At 42.9% G+C, this 20,795-nt stretch overlaps 1 protein-coding gene across 4 annotated transcripts in view; it reads left to right on the top strand.

Annotated features, from left to right (window-relative positions):
- Positions 1–20,795, top strand: part of JADE3 (jade family PHD finger 3) — a 54,090-nt gene that overhangs the window by 13,009 nt on the left and 20,286 nt on the right. For 2 of the 4 annotated variants that reach the window (XM_015851206.3, XM_015851211.3), the window contains exons 2-4: positions 628–680; positions 13,210–13,269; positions 13,770–13,852. In XM_015851206.3, coding sequence (XP_015706692.2) covers positions 13,221–13,269; positions 13,770–13,852 — 132 coding nt within the window. In that variant the 5' untranslated portion in view covers positions 628–680; positions 13,210–13,220. The remainder of the gene's footprint in view (positions 1–627; positions 681–13,209; positions 13,270–13,769; positions 13,853–20,795) is intronic. The other 2 variants (XM_015851218.3, XM_015851226.2) reach the window with 1 other exon arrangement.

Below are 20,795 nucleotides of genomic sequence, written 5' to 3'. Positions count from 1 at the left end.
TAAAAAGAGCAAGTAAGCAGAGCCCCTGCCAGGGAAGCTGAGCTGTCCATGATCATCACAGAGGAGCCTGAGGAATGTGGGGAGGAATTCAGGCCAGAGCTACACAACCCTTTCTCTCTAGAGCTATTTTTTAATTTGCCTTTGTGTGAATTTATAAGCGTGCTCCCTTCATCCAAGACCCTCTGGAGTAAAACAAGCATCTGTGTGTCAGAGATCAGCCCTCTAGAGCTGCTGAATAAGCTGGCAGTTACCTAAACGTTTTGTTTTCATGTTCCCAAAACAGGATATTCTAGGTTAACTTTCGTTTTATTGCTGTCAGTAAAGATGGTTCTGATTCATACGATTGGCAAAGTTGACTTTAAGATTATTGTTACGAATACATTTATTGTTGGAGTAGCTTGTGTTTTTGTACTGCAGTATGTGTTGCTCCTACAGTTGGTGCGTTTTGTTTTTCCATCAACGGTGTGAGAATTAGGGAATCAAAGTTTTACAAGTGTAATTTTCTTTGGGAAACGGCAATAAAAATATGACATACCCTTCACTTACTTGCCAAAAGTGGAATAGTAGCTCAAACGTGAAATGCCTGGTGTCACTCCTCCCTAAATAGCACTCCTTTCATTTTTTTAGGAGCTTGTGATGTCATCAGATGAAGCGAAAACATCTACCTCATGACCTGGCATGTAAGTGAAGGAGGAATTCATATTTGTTTAAAGAAAAAAATGTGCCTGTTGGTGTTTACAATGAGCAAATTGAACCTGCATACCTTCGGCATTCGGATACCACCTTTTAAATGAAAACCTTGTGGATTTTAAAGGAATATAAAGTCTTTCAAAGGAGAGGAGCTCACAGAAGAAGCTGTTAACGATGAGATTCCAGCATGCAGAAGTCCTTGTAATAATTTCAGTTGAAATCTGTAGTGATGTACCCTGTAAGAACTGGAAGTTAGTGGGCATAGAGTCAATAGTTTCTTATCTTTATATTATTTATATGTGCTGATTCAGCTTCTTTTTTTCTGCATATCAAGTTGGATAGCTGTGATGAATGCACGCCGTATGCTGTGATACTCTTCTTAAAATCGAAAAGTCCAGCTGTGCAGAGGTTTAGGTTCTTTTTTACATATTTGGATACTCCATAGTAAACTTATTTTGTGAGTTTTGTGACGCTTCTATTTTTTCTCCCCTCACACTTAAAGAAAAACATTCTATCTTCTGCACGGGCATTTACAGAGATTATTATTACTATTATTTTTCCCTGCCGCTCTCTGCTTTCCTTTTATGTGGTTGAAAGGATTAAAGTGCAGTCACCGCTTTGAGGGCTGATGTTAGCAGCGGGCTGGCTATTCCTAATTAGTGCCAACACCTGTACCTCATTATGAAGCCTTGTGTTCAGGCTGTCCACTGAACCGAGGTAGCTGGTCTCTGTTGCATGTCTCCAATGTGATTATAAGCCTCTCTCCTGATGCAAGTTTTAATACTTATTCTACTTTCAGACTGATGTGGAAAGCGGAGCTAAGCTGAGCCACTTGGCTGGCTACCAAACATTATAGGGAGGGGCAAAGAGTGGATGCAGTGATCTCAGTTTCAAGACTTTCAGTTCAAAGCTTGCTTCTGCTTTGGCATTTTTAAAAAATGGAAGAACAAAAATAAAAAAATTATATATACTTTTTCTAGTTTTCAGTGTCAGAATTTAGAGATCATATCTGCAGGCTCCAGGTGGGCTCTGAAGGTCTGAGTGCAGCTGCTGTTGTGCATAACCCACTGACTTGCTGTAAGTGGATTTTTGGCCTTGACTGTTCCCATTCCATTCCCTTTGTTTACAAGGAGTTAGGACCTACCAGCTCTTTCACAAAGATAACAGTCTTTTCCTCCTACCTGTGGTTAGGAGTGGTTAGGTCCTGGAACAGGCTGCCCAGGGAGGTTGTGGATGCCCCGTCCTTGGAGGTGTTCAAGGCCAGGTTGGACGGGGCCCTGGGCAACCTGATCTAGTGAATGTGTATGTTTGGTGGCCCTGCCAGGCAGGGGGGTTGGAACTACATGATCCTTGAGGTCCCTTCCAACCCGGGTCATTCTGTGATTCTGTACTGTGAGCAGGGCAAAAATGTAATGTGTTTTGCCCTTGCAGCTGGAAAACACGATGTTGAATGTGTTTAACTGGTGAAGTTAATGGCTCAGATAGGATGGGTCTCTGTTATCCTTGGGCTTTGCAAACGTTTAAACTGAACTGCTTTTTTCTAACTATCTTAAGTAGTTTTTTAGGAGGTTAACTACAGAATTCAAATATACAACATGAATTCTGGCTGTGGGCTTTGTTTCTCCTCTCTGTGTGAGGAGAGAAACGGAACAGCCTCAGTTGTGTGCCTTGGAAAGATCTGAGACGATAAACCTGTAAGAATTCACAGGAAAACACTGTGCTAGTCATCCAGATTTGGAGTAACTGAAGGCAATGGAAGTGCAGTGGCTTCTTAAACTTCAGATGTAGGACTGTCAGAAAAGGGATCACATCTCAGCAGAGTAAAATGTTTGGCAGGGAAAAAAAAAAGAGGAGAATTTGATAAACTTTTATGTTTTTTTCTGCATTGTTTATCCGCTAACTTACTTGTCACTTACAGGAATGCCTTCTTAATCTGCCCTGGAATGCTATAATTCAAGTAATTCCTGCTCTGCAAAAGTACGATCTGTCATCCTGTTCTATCTTCTGAACTTGGAAGCTTGAAAAGGTCTTGAGAAATTTTCACAGGCTGTTTTTGATTTGTTTTCGTGTTGGTGTCCTTCAGCTTAAAGTCGACTGAGCCATTTTTAACTCCTTACAGAAAGTTCTCTTTGATTTTCTCTCATCTTTGTTCAAACTCCACTGAGACACCTGGAAAAGGGAGTGAAGCCTTCTTTTGCAACAATGTGTGTTTGGTAGATATTCCTATGAGATACTGACATGGCTGTAGGAGTTAGGAATAGATATAAATAGGTTCCTCCCTGCTACGTTGTGGCGGATACTAAAAATGACAAGAAATGCCAGAGTAACAGATTCCAAAGCAACTGTTTTCTTAGAACAGTTCTTTAATAGCTATGCAGGAGTCTTGGAGGTTTTACTCGTGAATTTTACAGTTCATAATAGTGATTACAAAAGGGAACACCTGCACCTCCAATGGCAGTAACATAAGGCAGAAACAGCTTTTCTTTGCATGCTTTTGGAATAGTTTATGTAGTTGGTACGTTTACACATACATATATATATATATGTATGTATGTGCATATGCACACATATGTTTTGAGTTGTTTCAGGATGCTGTTTGCTTCTCCTTCCGTTCACAGAATCACCAAGGTTGAAAAAACCTCCAAGATCATGTAGTCCAACCATCCATCTGCCACCAGTATTTCCCCATTAACCCACATCCCTTAGTACAACATCTGAGTGATTCTTTAACGCCTCCAGGTACAATGACTCAACCACCTCTCTGGGCAGCACATTCCAGCACCTGGCCGCTCTTTGGGAGTAGAACTTTCTCCTAGTATTTCTCCTGAATCTCCCGACGCTACTTGAGGCCAATCCCTCTCGTCCTGTTACTAGTTATGTGGGAGAAGAGGCTGACCCCCAGTTCACCACAGCCTCCTTTCAGGGTAGGTATAGAGAGCTATAAGGTCTCCCCTGTGCCTCCTCTATTCCAGACTGAACGATCTCAGTTCCCTCGCCACTTCTCATAAGACTTATGCTCCAGACCCCTCACAGCTTCAATGCCTTTCTTCAGACGTGCTCCAGGGCCTTGATGTCTTTCTGGTAGCGGAGGGCCCAAAACTGTATGCTGTTCTCTAGGTGCAGCCTCACCAAAGCTGAGTACAGGGGGATGATCACCTCCCTGTTCCTGCTGGCAGCACTGTTTCTGATACAAGGAAGGATTTCATTGGCCTTCTTGGCCACCTGGGCATACTGCTGGCTCACATTCAGCCGAGCACCAGCCAACACCCTCAGGTCTATTTCTTCCTCGCACTCTTCCATTTTCTGTGATAAATATGTTAATTTCAGTATTTACCATGGTGTAGATCACATATCTGATCTGTAGTTTATGGAGATCAGGTTGGAAACTGATGCGTTTTAAAAAGAAAATTGCATGGATGTGAACTTTTCAATGCAATTCTGGTTTCATACAAACGCAATTAGTTAATTAGACCAATTGCTATATATGATAATAGTCAGCAATGGACACCTAGGAAAAGAAACCATTGTAGCACTTGTGTATACTCTGTTTCTTGTCGATTTTTGACTTTGGGATGGTGTGAACGGCAGATTCATTTCACACATTGTGTCTAATTGCTCTCATCCTCTGTTTGCCAAAGTCTCTTCAATCTGTTTACTTTTCAATTCCTACAGCATCCCATAGGACTGACATTCCCCAAGCAATTTTGTGTGAAGGTGTTTTGGATTGTTTGTTTTTTTTTGCTTTTAATGACTTCAATTTTGCCCCGTAACTTTGTGTGTCACTGATCTTCTGGGCCATGAGAAGCAGCGAGCAGTCTGCTTTCCTTTACTTCTTGTGGCAGATTTCTCCTGTTCTGCATCCTCTTTTCTCAGCTAGTTAGTCTCACTCTGTTTCATCTCTTATCCTCAAGCTATGGCACACTCCCTGTACAGCTGAATCTGGAGCTTCAAGTTCTGCAGATACATTTTCTTCAGCGGTACCAGAGAGGGAGAAAATACTCAGTGTTCTCTGCAAAAAATGAGTGACCTGTTAGTGTTGCTTATCAATAAATGTTTTTCAGTATAGCTCAATGAGCACAGTAGTTGAAACCAGACAGACTTGTATTGGTGTTCTTTGCTGTTATGAGACCTTGCAGGAAGGATGTATCACTGCAGCTCTGTGGGGCGTTCTCATAAAACATTTGATGCTACAGCTGATTTGGGAATGTACAAGGACCTCATTTTTAGAGTTGTACAATTAATGTGCTTATTTTCATCTACCTAAGGCCTTTTACTGGCATCCTTTAAGTGCTGTGGCTTGGCTGTGTACATATTGACTTGGTGATTGAGCAGGATTGAGTAGGAAGGAGGATCCAGGGAATTACAGGCCTGCCAGTTTGACCTCAGTACGAGGGAAGGACATGGAGCAGATCATCTTGAACACAGTGTATGGCCCTTAGAGACAGTCAAGTAATCAGAAGTAGTCACTATGGGATTTTGAGGGGCAGGTCCTGCCTGACTAACCTGATTTCCTTCTATGACAAGATGACCCGCTTAAAAGATGAGGGAAAGGCTGTGGATTGTTTACTTGAATTTTATTAAAGCAAACAATGTAAATGTTTTGACAAAATGCTATGCAGTGTTCTCTTGTAGAAACTGGCAATTCTAGGCCTTCAGTAGAAGGAAGCTGTGTAGCTGGAATGCATTCAGAGAAGCTGGAGAAGGGGCTAGAAAACAAGACCTATTTGGAACAGCTGAGGGAACTGGAGTAGACAGGAACAACTGAGGAAACCGAGATTGAGAGTCTGGAGAAAAGGAGGCTGAGGGGAGACCTCTGCTATCTACAGCTGCACTGAGATGGCATTGGTCTCTTTTCTCAGGTGACAGAACATGAAGAAACAGTCTCAATTTGTACCAGGGCAGGTTTAGATTGGTTATCAAGAAGAATTTCTTCACAGGAGGGGTGATTAAGCATTGGCACCCAGCTGACTGGGGAATTGGTGGAGTCCCCGTCTGTGGAGGTATTTAAGAGAAGTGCTGCTGTCGTGAAAATGTGTTTCTGGCTCAGCTTGGCCATTGGATGATAAACTGAACCATATATGATTGGTTTGACCCAAATCCTTACTGCTTTCCCCAACAAGTTGTGGCACTGTAGAAACCTCGAGCAGTTGCATTCATCCCTTTCACAGCAGTGTCAGCCCTATTGGGCCCCTGCTGGTCACAGTAAGTTTTTCAGATTGTCATTGTCCACCTGAGTTGGGTGAATTATAGAAGCCTAGAATGCTATTCATGTTTTTATAAATCTGCTTAAAGCTGGCTAAAACATCTTAGGTTTTTTTTAATGTCTTGCGGATTGTAGCACATAACATTAAATTAGTTGTCTGGGCATTGCAAGTAATCTGAGTTTAGCAGTTATTAAGACAAGTTTTGTGTAGCCTTTAAAACATTCTTAAAACCAAAACAACGTTTTCACTCCTTTTAGTAAATTTGTGTTTATGTTTTCATGTTTTGACACAGAGAATTAATAGCTGCATAGAAATGTCGTGACAGTAAATAATAGAAAACATAGTAGGATTTCAGTATTCAACTCAAGATTTGGAGTGTTCCAAATGCTTTGAGTTCTGGCTGTGATAGCACGTTCCCTTTAATTGTTTGTATCCAGCCATTCCTTTGCTGTTTTTTTTTTACTAGGAAAACTTAATCATCCAGATTGTTCATTTTAAGCTTGTTAATGAAAACCATTTCTTGTCAGATGAGGAAAGAAATGGACAAATTAATGTTTCCTAATAGGAAAATATTTGTGTTCTTGCTTTCTCTTTCTCTCATTCTTTGAATAGAATATAAAGACACAACTTGATGTTTTTCTGCCTCTTCGCATGGTATTAGGTTTTGCTAGTGATGCAAACTTTGCAGCAAAACAGCTTATTTTAAAGCATTATAGCAAGAAATGAATGAATCAGAACAAATAAAATATTTAATGCAGGTTACTGCTGTCAGTGCTTTTATCACTTGAAATTTAGAGAAAAGAACTGTAAAATCTACTTTAATATTTTATTAGCAAGTATGAAAAGAAGGGTGATTATTTTAAATGTCTTGCAGAATATGGGAGCTATTGACTGTGCTGTTCATAGGGGAAAATATCCCAAACAGTACATATATTTCTACACTATTCCCTCTTTGATAATGTCATACAATCAATGAATATCCTGAGCTGGAAGGGACCCACAATCATATCTGACTCCAACTCCTGGCTCCACATGGCACTGCTCAGAATTCACACCTGATGTCTGATAGTGTTATCCAAATGCTCCTTGAACTCCAGCACTCAGGGCCGTGCCCACAGCCCTGTGCATCCCGTTCCATGCCCACAGCCCTGTGGTGCAGCCCCTTTCCCTGACCCCCATCTGCCCCTCCCCTGGCACAGCTCCATGCCGTTCCCTCGGGCCCTGTCGCTGTCACACAGAGCAGAGCTCAGCGCTGCCCCTCTGCTCCCTGTGAGGAGCTGCAGCCGCCATCAGGCTTCCCTGGTTAGGAATCTAGGCAGTACCTAGTTCACTACCTATGTTTCCTACCTGTGATCCCATGTCCTTACTGTCCCCCTTTGTGGAGGCTCCCACCTGCTGTGGGGTGGCTCTGCATTGCAGTGCTGAGACATCGGGGACTTCAGCTGAGCATGAGTCTTTTGTAAGGGTAGGGACCGTGAAGACTGCACAACACCAGGAGCGGAGGTAACATGAATCATAGCAGTGCTTAAAATAGAAAGCCACAAGAAATACTCCTAGTTTCTTCTGCTTGGTGGTGTTGGCGAGGCGCGCTCGCTCAGCGTGACTGCAGACCTTCTGCGGATCCCTCAGTGCCTGCCTGGCTCCAGGTGCCAGCCCCAGTGCCAGGGCTGCTCCTTCAGACATTGCAGCACACCCACAATGGCCTTCTCCAAAGCTGATGCCATCCTTGACAGTGCCTTTATTGAGTGAGTTTATGTGGATTTGTGATATTTACCTGCTTGGCCTGCATGGCTGAGTTGTGCTTAGGCAAAGCATGCAGCTTTCCTTAAAGATAGAAACATAAGGCTGATGTGGGTGAAGCTGCACGATGGAAGCATATCCCTCTGCCTTCCCATGCAGCAGTCAAGAGCTGTGTATTGGTTTTCCAGGTAGGGGAGGCAGTCGTGCCTGGTTGGGTTGTGCTTCACCCACACAACCTGTTGTAAGCATCGGGTGGCATCGCCAACCCTCCTCCTGTAACCACCAAGCAAAATGATGGGCAGTAAGTGCTTCACGCTAATGCGGCATAGCAGCAAGAAGAGTTTTAGTGTGTGGTAGGCTCACCACAGTCTTTAAAGACTAAGTAAAAATACATTTCCTTTGAAGGCGAAGGGAGGATGGGCTGTATGTGGTGGCTCTGCTGTGGGGTTCATGCATCTGGTAGGAGCATATTAGTCATTTATTTAATTTTCAGGTTGCAGTGAAACAGAGAAACAATGTTACTTCTTTCCTGAGCTTTCTTTTCTATGAATTGTTTAACCTTTCAAACCTTTTCATTGCAGCAAATATTGCTAGCGCAGGCTCCGAGTGGGTGTTTTTCCCCATTTATATAGCCTCTTTGTGAGGCTGGATAGGATATTAAACAATAATAATAAAAAACTCAAACACAAGTGATCCCTCTACCTCTGGTTATTTGAAAGGTTGTATTAACTCTGTTCATATTTTGTAATTTCCCTGACAGTTGACTATGAAATTTGACCTATTTAAATGGTTTTACTGTAGTACATTTCCTGAAGACCTTTCAAGTTAATCTGCTTCCTAATCTAAATTTAACAGTTACATAAGCCACATCTTGGAGACTTGGAAATTTCTACCTACTGCCTCTGCCTTTTTTTTTTTTTTCGTTCCTTTTCTTTTTTTCCTTTCTGTAGAAAAATGCAAATACAGATTTTTTATCTGGGATTTGCACATAGCTTGTCATTTCATCTATATACATAGATGCAGTTTTTCTTTTTAATAAGACATTGCAAGCGGGCTGTTGTTTGTCCCACTTGAAAGTCGATCCATCTGTTTCTTGCATTTGTGTTGCAGTTTCTTGAATTATTTGCTTCCTCTTCCACCTGCAAAGGTGTTCCCAGGCATTCAGTCTCTCACGTACGTGTTTAACCACTCTCTTCAGCAAACCGAAGCCAGGGAGAAAGGACTGTTTTGTTCAGAAATCTTAATTGGATTCAAAGGTTCATTCTGTGCACTTATCTCTGGTGTCTTTTGCATGATGTACTGTGTGAGTTCAGGCTCGGGTACCTCATCCAGTCTTCTGCCTCCTTTACTGTGGCACAATAGAATCATAGTATCATAGTATCAACAAGGTTGGAAAAGACCTCCAAGGTCATCTGGTCCACCTGTCCACCTATCATCAGTAGGTGAATCCACTAAACCAAGTCCCTCAGTGCAACATCTAAACATTTACTGAGCACCTCCAGGGACAGTGACTCCACCACCTTCCTTGGCAGGCCATTCCAGCGCCTGACCACTCTCTCTGAGAAGAATTATTTTCTAACATCCAACCTGAGTCTCCCCTGGTGCAACTTGAGGCCATTCCCTCTCATCCTATCACCAGTTACATGGGAGAAGAGGCTGACCCCCACCTCATCACAACCTCCCTTCAGGCAGTTTTCCAGGCAAAGGAGGAAGAGCTGGGTGTAGTACACGTCCCACCTTCACCCAGGCAGTGTTTGGGAAATCAGGTGGTTGCTGTCAGTGTCATTTCACTGCCTGTGGTTGAGGAGAACGTACTTCTGGGTTTTTATTTGTGGTTGAATGCCCAAAGGATGTAGAGCATCCTGACCCTCCTTCTGCTGTTGAGACCAGGGAGGAGGATTTCTCAGGCTTTGTGGATTTCTTTATTTCTGGACTTGTGTGGTTCTTCCCCTTAGCTCTTGGGTGAGATCAGGGACGTGCGCACAGCCGGTGTGGAGCGTGGCTCAAGTCCAGGGACTGTTCTGGTATCTGGCATTAAAATCCATAGCAGAGGAATGTTCCACTGCAGTAGCTGCCTGGAGAGTCGAGTGCCTCTTTGCTTGCGACGTGGTGATTTCTTAATGTCGCTCCTTTATTTTATGTTTCGTTTAAAAGATCTCTGAAGGTGAGCATCTTTCAAGCTTGTATTTGTTGTCATACGAGTGATCTGTCATCTGTTAGTCCTTCTGTTGATTAAAAAATATATATATACCAAAAAATGTTACATTCCCATATTTCAGCATTTGTTTCTAAGGTGATCTGTGTTAGACCAGAAGGCTTGAGTACATTTTGCATCCGCAGCCAAAGCACCCCTGCTTATCTTATATGAGAGTGAGAATTACAACTTGGTAACTGGGAAATGAGATGTAAGGTTTATTTGAGCTTTTTGAAGCCACTTCCCTCCTTTGTTCTGCAGTTTGGAAGCTCTCGTCTGCGTGACACTCATCGCTTTTCTTAGCTTCTACATGGGAACTACTGGAAAGTTTGAAGTGCAAAAGTAAATTCACAAACCCAGACCAAAAGTTCTACAGGCAAATTTGCAAAAAGCCTGAGTAAAGATAAAGGAATTGGAAGGAGGCTGTTTTTAGCTGCTCTCTGTGCGGCATTTCCATCATGTTCCTAATGACAGCTCATCTTTTCTCATCTCTTTTTCCTTTATAAGTAGCATCTACTTGAGGCAGTTTTCTGAATTTCTTTTTTGAACTATTCTGTGGAAAAAAATATTATCCATTATGAAAAGAAAATAAGTTTTCACTTGGTGTGTTAAGAAATAAATGAGTTCTGGCTTTGGGTTGCCTTGCCGTTCATTATAACTGGTATTCTGAGCCTAGAAAAGGACACTGGTGTTCTGATGAGTTTATTTCTCACGTTCATATCTGATCTTTTCCTGGTGTCTCCCTTATTCTAGACCTTATCACCGTAGTTTTTGAGGGTGAAATTAGAAAAGGGGCAAAATTGAACTGTGTGTGCATCTCTACCCTCCCAGATGGGCAGGTAATGGATGATGGCCGTTTTGCTCAAGCCGTCTTTCAACCTGGGCTTTCCCATTCCCCACAGAGGTGGCACTAGCACAGCAATGCTGCATCCCATGCCAGGTGGGCTCCTATGGGGAGTGCACTGCATGCTGCTCACCCTAATGGCCTGTCTTCTGGGCACAGCACTCTGTGATTTGTTGTAGCTCAGTGGGTTCTTATTCATGGTCGTTGCAGTTAATACTGCTGCAGAAATCAGGCTGCAATCCGGCATTATTACTGCACGGGGCTCTTACCCTGGGTAACTGCTGCTGTCTGCTGTGATGGAGGTGTAAATCTCCCTGCTGAGCTGCTATAAATCCATGGCTGAAATGCAGCTCCTGTAAATGTGGTGATTTTCTCACTGTGGAGTGGTTAGCAGAGGTGTACAGAGGTTGTTTTTTTTTTGTTTGTTTTTACATTTGCTGTTTCTGTGCTCTGCCCCCAGTGTATCCATCTCCTCTCTGCCCTGCCCAGTGCCCTGCTGTCCCTGCCATGCTGTGCTCTGACCTTGCATTTAACCCCGCTAACCGAGTGCTGTGCTCCTCAGCTGCTGTCTTGAACGTGGAGCAAAGAGGTTTTATTGCTGCATGTTTATGTAGGCTATAAAAGACGAGAGTCGCCTGCCATAAGCTTTCAGCACCTTTTAACAGCTGCTCAAAAATTCATCCCAACATAAAAACGGAGCGAACAGTAAGTGCTAAGGAATGGCAATGAGCAGTGCTGCTCCGCACACCTACATGTGGCCTCTTGGCATCTCCTAAGGCCCTGCAGTGTGCCCGAGGGTGTGGGCACAGGGATACACGGTGCTGCAGCCACCAGCAAAGGAGGCACAGGGACAGGCAGGGTCTGCTCCTTCCCAGTGGGGCTGTGTGCTCTGGGCTTGGGCTGTGGCACAGCCTGTCTCTGTGGGGGAGAAGTCCTCACCTAGGCAGTGCCATTTTAGCTGCTCTTGGTTGAAGCCCACACCTCTGAACTGAAGGAGCTGGCAAGATGAGAGCAGTCATCTCCTTCCCTCACTACCTAATGCTTAGCTCCACAAACATGTACAAAAAAGAGACCTTCTGGACTGAGGCCTTCCTGCCTGGCAGACGCTGCTCTTTGCACGTAGTGAGGTGGCCCCACGTTGCTTGAGCCCTGAGCGAGGCTGATTATTTGAAATAAGTTATCTAGTGGGAGCTTATAGGTAAGCTATTAAGGGATACCTGTCCTGCTAATCACTGTCCCCTTCAGGCTAAACACTCTGGCTTTTCTAAGTATGCTGAGCTGAAAAATACATACCTTCTTTCCCTTTTCAGCTTCCAGTGGTGTGGGCAGTGTCTATCTATGAAAGGTAGATCAAAGGAGAATTTGAAACTTTGATTACTGAATCTAAACACGCTGATCAAACTCACACTTAAGTGTAAAGGCTGCTGAAAATTTCCACTAAATTAAGCAATTCGGCTGCAAACGGTTCAATTGCAATCCCTTCAAAGCCTTTGGATAGGCTTCTCTTATCCGGAAATCCTGTTTATCCCCTGGTCTTTGGATAATCTCAGGACCCATTGTACAGTAACTAATGTGGAGGGTTTATCAAATGGGCTATTTAGCTGTGCTTTTTCTCTCTTTTCTCTTCTTCCCTCCTCTTTTTTTTTTTTTCCTATTCTTTTTTTCTTGAAAAAATAAATAAAAAAGCATGCAATTTTGTTTTGTTTAAGAAATGGAGCTGTTTAAGCTTTGGGTGCTGTCAGGCTGGCAGCTCTGCTACCACAGGTGTTTCAGATTCATCTACTCACGGTTCCATCCTGAAGTCTGTAACTTGCTTATGTTTGTCTTGTGCTTTGAAAGAAAAAAACAAACCACTTTTGTTGTTGATTTTTTTTTTGTCTAATGGTTTGCACGTTCAAGCCATTAAAAAAGATAAGGATGATTTTCATTTACTGTTATTCATGTAAACTGTTATTAATTTGTGTTTAACAAATGTAACGTGGAGTGTTATGGGAATGTACACGCAGTTGTGTTGGCCCTTGTTTGGAATGCCTAGCTGCTCCCTAATCTGATCATTCCTTTGTTAAGTAATTGTTCAGAATTCTCCCCATACATGTTGTATGTCTAAAAGCCAACTCCAAAAAGCCTGAGATCTTGTTAGTAATGGAGCTGGCATGGAGCCCTGTGAGAATGTCTCGCTTAAACCTTTGATGACTTCACAAACATCAGAACCATCTTTATGGGTGACCTATGTTGTGACCAGAAGATTTCAGTGGCGTCAGCCTCCGTTTTCTGTAGTTTATATATAAAGAGTGCCTTTCATTTTGCCTGGACCCCTTTGGGCTTGGTTTTTCTTCCCTTAAAGGTGAACTGTGATTGTGTATTCTGGGGAGAGATAACAAGTCTCGGGGTGATCATTTCCACACACAGTGCCCAAAAGTTCTCCTTCGGGGGAGTTTTTCCTTTTCTACTCTGGAATTGGCATGAGCTGGCAGGTCCATGCGGTGTGTCATCTTCTGATGGTCACCATCAACTCTTTTCTATTTTTTCTTCCATAGGATGCGTCAGGATGAAACGCCACAGGCATCTGAGCACCAGTGACAGTTCAGACAATGAGAGTAAGTAGTTTTCCTATGGTCTGTCACCTCCTTGTGGTTTCCTTCTGTGGTCTGAGGGCATACTGTTTTACCTCTTATAATTAAAACAGTGTTTCTTCCTTGATTTCTTCTAATCCTCTGTGGTCTTCCATGCTCTAGATCCTGTTTTGGGAGGAAAAGGAGACTAAACTTGGGGTCCTCAGTTTTGTTCCTCCTTCCACTTCTGACAGAAAGGCAATGAAGGACAGTGGTCTGCATGTTTGTTCTGTTTATTCACACTTGTATTGAGCAGATTAGAATGTACCCATAAATTCGGAGTGCTGCGGTTTTACAAAGATCAAGTGGAAGAGGAGGAGCTGTATTCAAGCCTACAGGCTGCAGAAGAGCTTTGTGCCCATGTCTTGTCAAGAATTAGATAAGTCAGGAGACTGGAGTACCTTGTGTTGTACTGAGTGATTATGAATTGAAATTAGTTACAATGGTTCTTATTTTTTGTTGTCTTTTTGTTTTTTTTTAAACAGGTCCTTCCACTTCCTTTTCTTCTTGTGCTAAATACAGGAGCAAGTCAAAAACACCAGCAAATGAACAAAAGAAACCTGCTGAGGTAAGAACCGAGCTTAAAGACTGGTTAGCAGAGTTTTTTGTTGTGTCGTTTCAAGTTTCTGTGCCTTGAAATAGTGAGCTTAGAACTGATGCCAGCTCACTCTTTTGTTACCTGTTGCCTCCATGACACTGTTTTTCCTCAGTATATGACTAATACAGGAGCTCTGGTGTCCCATCATGACTTAAGGCGTTGCAGACAGTGACATGTGGTTCTTTCTTCCCCTGAGATTTAGGCTCATGTTCATGTTGAAAAAGCTGGTCTGGTCTTGTGATTTGAAAGCATACTACAGAAGGAAGTGCCTCTCATATATGTGTGTATGAGAAGGGTGCCTACTTTCTGCTTTAAGATAGAACGGTGGGATGCCCCAGTGGGCGAATTACATGGGAATGGTGCTTACTCTCCTTCCACCTCTCTCTCTTGCCTTGTTCCCTTCAGTAAGTTTTATTTTGCCATCCCTGCCTATTACACCTATCACCACTCTCACTGGATCTGCCTTTGCTAATTGAGTCCTTTTCCTCTCGTGTTTATGTACAATGCAGTGCTGAAATCCATCCTAGCAACCATTCCCATCTGTTGCCCTTCTTGGGGAGGATTTGTTGGCTGCCTTCTCCATATTTGCTGCTTGCTTTCTTGAGGGCTGAAGTCAGATAACTGCAAATGGGAGGAATGTTTCTTGTAGTTAATTCCCTCCGCTTACTGTCACATTCCCTCCAAATGAGTCCTTCAGCATGCCAGTATGGCTGTTGATGCCTGAGGTTACTGAGAAAAAGACTGACAAAACATACTTTCCTTCTGTAGAATGGAAAACTGAGAGTTATGTCCCAGAAGTAATTCTTTGTACCATAACAGCAGCTTTTTAGCTGCTTAGATACTACTGTGGGAGGCTGCGTAAACATAAAGCTTGAGTTCATATAGCAAAAGCTATTCAGCAAACATACTTCATGCTTCCTTTTTGGTTGTTGCCCCGTAGATTAATTCGGTTTGGTAAGAGTAGTGCAAACGCTTGAGAAGTGTCCTTTCTTTGGAAGCTTAATTTTCATCACAAGTTAATTGGAGAGGATGCAAAGATTCATTTTATAAAAGGAAATCTTGTGGGAATGTTTCAAGAAGAGCAAAACTGGCCAGAGCTCGCTACACAGTGCTTGTTTGCAGCCGCCAAAATGGTTAAGTCTATTATGCTATTTACCTTTAAAGGTGTTGATGTTTGAGGATTATGGTTCTGTGAGAATGTCAATCTCAAAACAGCTTCTGGCTGCTGAGTTCTTGTAATTGTTGCTTATGTTTCTCTTTGCATTAACTTTATTACTTGCCAAGCTGGGCAAATGGGAATAGAAAGAAACCCATTGCCAGACTTGCTGTTTCAAATACACCTTAGCAGCAGTCCCTTCACCCTGCCTTGCTTTTTTCTGCCTCTTCTTCCTAAAGATTGTCCTGTTATTGTTTACTTTCCCTTTTCTCGGTGCTGTCTTTGTGTGTATGGAGGTATAAACAATAATTAGGGAAATGTGATCCATGGATACAGCTTACAGGTGTTCTTATTTACATCACTTCTAGGAGGAATTAAAATGCACAGTGTTTTCAGTTCCTCCTGTGGTTTTCTTTGCTGTTACTTACTTGAAGAGAAAATTTCAAGCCTATCAAAACTTGAAAAAATACAAAACTTTGAAGAATAAAGCCTAGAATATACACTAAATTTATCAAGTGTATTTTGTAGCATCATCATTCTTGTAACGCTGGCTTCTTTCCGGAATCTTTTGTTTAAGAGCCCCCCTCCCCAGTATAGAAAATAATTGGAAAAATCGAATCTTAGAAGGTATCCTCTTTTGGAAGAGTGTCCCAAGTGTAATATTGCAATGTTAAAAAATATAAAAATAAAGGAAAAATTAAAGTCCTCTGAGAAGGGGACTGGTTGGGCGAGTGGAAGTAATCTCTGCCCTTGGTGCATAAGACTCTTGGCTATCCTTCCTGTGTTATCTTCTGCTGGGAGCAAGCACTCCTTCCAAGCCCTAGAAAATCATATGCTGGAGACTGCATGCAATGGTGCATTGCATGAAGCGCTGTTGTCAGCAGAGCATTGAGATTTATTATTAACGGACCAACTGGTGACAAGAGCGTAAAGCAAAGGCTGACCCCATCACACACCCTTCAAAAAAATCATGTTACAGTAATTCCACAAGTTTTTTTGTAATAGTATTGGATAGAAATTTGAAATTTCGGGTTGACAGCATCCCTTCAGCAAGGGATCTCTTGAGCGAGTTGGCAGTGCTCTGCTTTCATTCACCTCTGCTTGCCAGGCAGCAGACTGTTTCTTGAGTTAGTGATGCAGAAAATCTAAAAGGTCAAAGCTATAAATAGCTGTTTGGGAATTTTTTTGCTCATGGTCTTCATACATTAATTTTTCTTCCATTCCAGTAAGCCAGGCGTTCTCAATTATATTGCATACGGATACATAGGATTTTTTTCCACTTTCTCAGTCGTCTCTAGATTTAAGTATTATGTACTACCTGGGTTCTCTTTCCGAATAAAAGCTCATTTGCAGAATTGTGACTGACAGTCAGGTTAGCATATTTGTCTGCTGCTTCACAGGACTTGTTTGTAGCTGCCTTGCTCCTTTGTGGTCACCTATAAAACAGCTGCAGCTGAGGGCTGCCTGCCTTGCCTGTGGTTTGATTCAGGAAGGAAGCAGGTGCCAGCAATGATATCAGTGGAGTGAGGTTCATAGAATAGCTTAGGTTGGAAGGGACTTAAAAGATTGTGTAGTCCCAGTCCCTGCCATGGTCAGGGCTGCTCTTCACCAGCTCAGCTGTCCAGGGCCCCATCCAACCTGCCTTTGAGCCCCTCCAGGATGGGGCACCACAGCTTCTCTGGGCAGCTGTGCCAGCGCCTCACCACCTTCTGAGTGAAAAATTTCCACCTAATATCTAATGTAAATCTCCCCTCTTCTGCTGTGGGACAGGATATAGTGTTGCAGTGCAGATGTCCAAGCTCATTCTCTGGCTGTGCCTATCAGATGTTTGCATGTGTGCTGAAGGGATGCTTCTGAGTGGGATCTGAGGTCCACTTGTCCCACCCTCCTGCTCAGAGAAGATGAGGAGGATCTAAGGTGATGCTGAGGAGCAAGGTTGCAGCTCTTTCTATTGCACTCCTTTTGGGTTGTAATCTATTGCGAGCAACTGAAACAGTGTCTTGAAAATTCTGCTATCCAATTAGCTTTAGCATTTACTTATAATAAGGAATGTTAAGGTATCAGGCAGGCCTGCAGTGTATGTCAGAGCTTCATGATGATGTTGGCTGTGTGCCACTTGCAGAGTTGCCCCTTATGGACCTGAGCTGAGACAGGAGGGGCTCCGCTCTGAACAGTAGTCTGTGTGGGAGTAGCAGGTTAGGAGCATTTGGACGTCTGGCTCAGCTTGAAACCTGTGCTTTGCTGCTTCCTGTCTCCTTGGAAGCTGCAGCAGAAAACGATGGCAGAATAGTTGGAATCATTTTTGCAGGGAAAACCTATTAGCTGAGCCATCCTGAAAGGCTGACTGTTTCTTTTGCCTTGAGCTAGTGTGGGCACAAAAGAGCCAAAGAGATTTATATGACACTCAAGCTTATGTATTTTTTTTTTTTAGTCCTCACACCCTCTTAAAACTGCAAAGGAGTTAAGTTAGAATCGTGGTGGTTTTCTGTGTGAAACCTACCCGTATAAGGTGGCAGTATTTTACCTCTCTTTGCAAGTAGGGTTTTGAATCCCATGGCAATAGTAGTTCTTGGTCCCTTGGTGCTGATGGTGACAGCTGTGTTATCATGTGAAATGTAGCTCATCTTCCCCAAGAAAATGGCCTGCTTTCATTACTCGCGTATGTGGAACTTTTTTTTAGTGGCGTTTAACTGTCACATAAATTGTAGGTCTTGATCCTGTGGAGCACCCTGTAAGATTAGACCGCGAGCGCAGAATGGATTCTTTTGGCAGTTTGAAAGCGGTCATTTTTGTTCTGTGAATGAATGGACACCGTGATTAAATCATATCGCTTGGCGTGTGCCATGCATAATGGAACAGGAGACTGTCACCTTTCTGTGTGTGCCTACCTTAGAAGACTCTGAATTAACTTTAACAACTGTCATCTTTGCAGCCTTCTCAAGACCTCTGGTCAGCACGGCTTGTGCATTTTGATGGGCTCCATTTTAGCCTGTGTGGGTTAGTTGATTTTGAAAGAGAACATACAGTACTTTCATGTAAATCAGAGATGCAACCTCGCTGGTTAGATTTTTTTGATCTTTTTGCTTAAAGCAAAGGGTGAGCAGAATGTATAAGGGCATGGAAGGGCCTGCTTGTGAAAAACCTGAGCTGTTTGACTTTTGGAACTGGCTGAGTAGGCAAAGCGGTTAAGTATAAATGGTCTGGAGAGAGCAGAGGTAGAGCTTCAGTCCTGCCTGTCCTTGTGGTGGAGGAACTGGAAAGGAAGGGCGAGGTGATATGAACGAGGCCGGAAGTTGAGAAGTCTGTTGCAATTAATAGGATCTCCTTTTCCATGCACCATATAATTAGACTGTGAAGCTCATCTGCCACAGGAAGTTGTTGAGACTGAGAATTAAACATGATTATAGAACGAATTGAACAGATGATAACGAGTACAGATTTTTCTAAATATCTGTTTAATTAATATCATTTAAAAAGAATTGATTGTTAGGATTAATCCCTGAAGCTTATGTCTGAGAAAAACCTGACGTGTTCTTACACAGTTTGTGCGCGTTTTTCTGGTTCATGAGACAACGCTGTCAGAGACTCTATGTTAGGCGTGGTTGATTTACTATCCGATTTCATGACTTTTCCTATATATACTTGTGAAGGAGGCTCGGAAGACTTGCGGCTGCTCCACTGAAAGGTGCAATATTTCATTTTCTCGAGTCTTGGGTGATACATAAAAATAGTTTTTGCGAGTGGGGGTTTGAAGATTAGGATTTACTGCAGGATGTGTTCAAATTATGGAGATGTTTGAGAAGCTTTTTTAACGTTATTTTTTCAGTCTAGTCACTATATGTCCCTGGAACTGTGTTTTCATTTCCATTCTTAATTTATTCTGCTTTTGATTTGCTTTGCTACAAAATAAACCATCCAACTCATCCTGTCTGTAATAGGGTGTACTCCTTTTTAGTGAAGTACCTCAATTCAGAAACTTAATGCCCAGATTGCAGTGCACTAACAATAATAATTCAACCTTGGGAAGATGAGCCCACTGGATTCTGGAAGGTGGTGTGCACCTTGCAGCTTTATTCTCAATAGATAAGCAGCCTTCAGCAGACATTGTCAAAGGTCTATGCAAAGATTAGATGTATTAGATGAGACTATCTATGCTCAGATACGGTGTGGTTATGTTCCACGTGTAATAGCTCTTAGTACCATTTGGCTTCCTTGTTATTATTTATGTGGTGATTTTGGGTATAACTTTTTGCTGGAGGTGTTGAGCGGTAGAATTTGGGCAGGGGGATGGCATTCTGCCTCTTAAAAACAGGTATTTTATGTTTCTGTGCCAGAAGACTGCGTGCCTTCTGTTTCTAGGTAGCAGGCGTGTGGCAATGAGATGAATGCTGGTAACTCCTTAGGGGCTCTGCCAGGCACCAGGGAAAGCCTGAGTGTGAAGCAATTAGATGCAATCCAGGAGAAATCCTGCTTTGATTGTAACAGCAACAGAGTGTTTAACATGTACTTCACTTAGACCTCTGATGTGTGCTTCCCACTGGTGGCCTTACCATGGTGGAATTTAATAATAGGTGGTCAAATGCTTAAAAGCTCAGCGTCACGAGGAGTACCGTTGTACTTGTCTTGACCTGAGAAGGTTATTTCCTCTTCTAGATCTCAGTCTCAGCTTTAAAGCGTGAAAAACTTTTCAGAGTTTCTCCATGGAATGCTTAGTATTATTTCTGTGACACAAGCAAACACTGTTTTCGTTGACTTCCTTCAGACTAACTGCTGCACCGTTTTCAGCTGAAACTTAGAAGTTCCTGGCAGCTAAATGTAACGAAGCACTCGACTTAGCACAGTCAAGTGCTAAGCAGGGCTTTCAATTGCTAAAAATATGTCAAACCAACCCCCTGTCACGCAGTAACCTCTGCGGAAGCTTCTGGTGGGTGGGCAGTTTCCTGTTTTGTGCACACCGGCCATGACCAGCCGCCTTCTAATGCCGGAGCTCCCCTTGGTGAGGGCCTCTTTGTGAGATGCCTTGTGTCCTCCCAGTGGGTGGGAGGGCATTGCTAACCTAGGCCAGGCATGCTCCTTACTCAGTTCTTCTCAATTTCTCTGCTGTTACAGATGATGCTAAAATAGAGTTGAAGGCTTGTGTATTGTGTATGCTGAGAAGTGCAACTGCTTTTGCCGTACAGCCAGCAAGTGGCTGCTGCACATGTGGGCTAATTGGGGAAGTGAAGGTGGCTGCTGCCAAGAGGAGAAGCTGTGCTATCCATAGGAATGGCCAGTGCCTTATGGATGTTGTAGGAGTCCAAAAAGACACAACCGTGAGGAAAAGCCAGCTATCTAAATCCTGAACATGTGTGTCTGCTCCTCATTGAGAGGCCCAGACCGTAGCCTAGAGGCTGGCTGCTGGAGTAAAAAGTTATTTGATTGATAAGAAACCTTTCTATGGGTCCCCTGGGTGTTTTGGTTTACTTCCAGAACACAGTATAGAGCGAGTGCTAAAGACACGAGTTTTGAAATGTTGTCCTCTGAGAGTATTTCCCTGCTGAAAGACTGGCTGTGTGTGAGGAGATGAGAAATGAGATGTACTATAGGTTGGGATGTCCTTATGATAATTCCAGGTGTCTATAGGAAATACTCAGTTGTACTTAACCTAAGCATGAAAAGCAAGGGAAGTATTATTAGGAAATCTTAGCTGAGTTTGGTTTTCCTTAAGGTTTTAACAGTTACATTTATATTGGTGAAATCTTTTATTTTCAGTGATAG

This window comes from Coturnix japonica, chromosome 1, assembly GCF_054131305.1.
Source record: "Coturnix japonica strain WE chromosome 1, WE-NBRP24, whole genome shotgun sequence".
Taxonomy (NCBI): domain Eukaryota; kingdom Metazoa; phylum Chordata; class Aves; order Galliformes; family Phasianidae; genus Coturnix; species Coturnix japonica.
The sequence above is the reverse complement of the archived record's forward strand: the minus strand, read 5'-3'. Positions and strand labels throughout refer to the sequence as shown.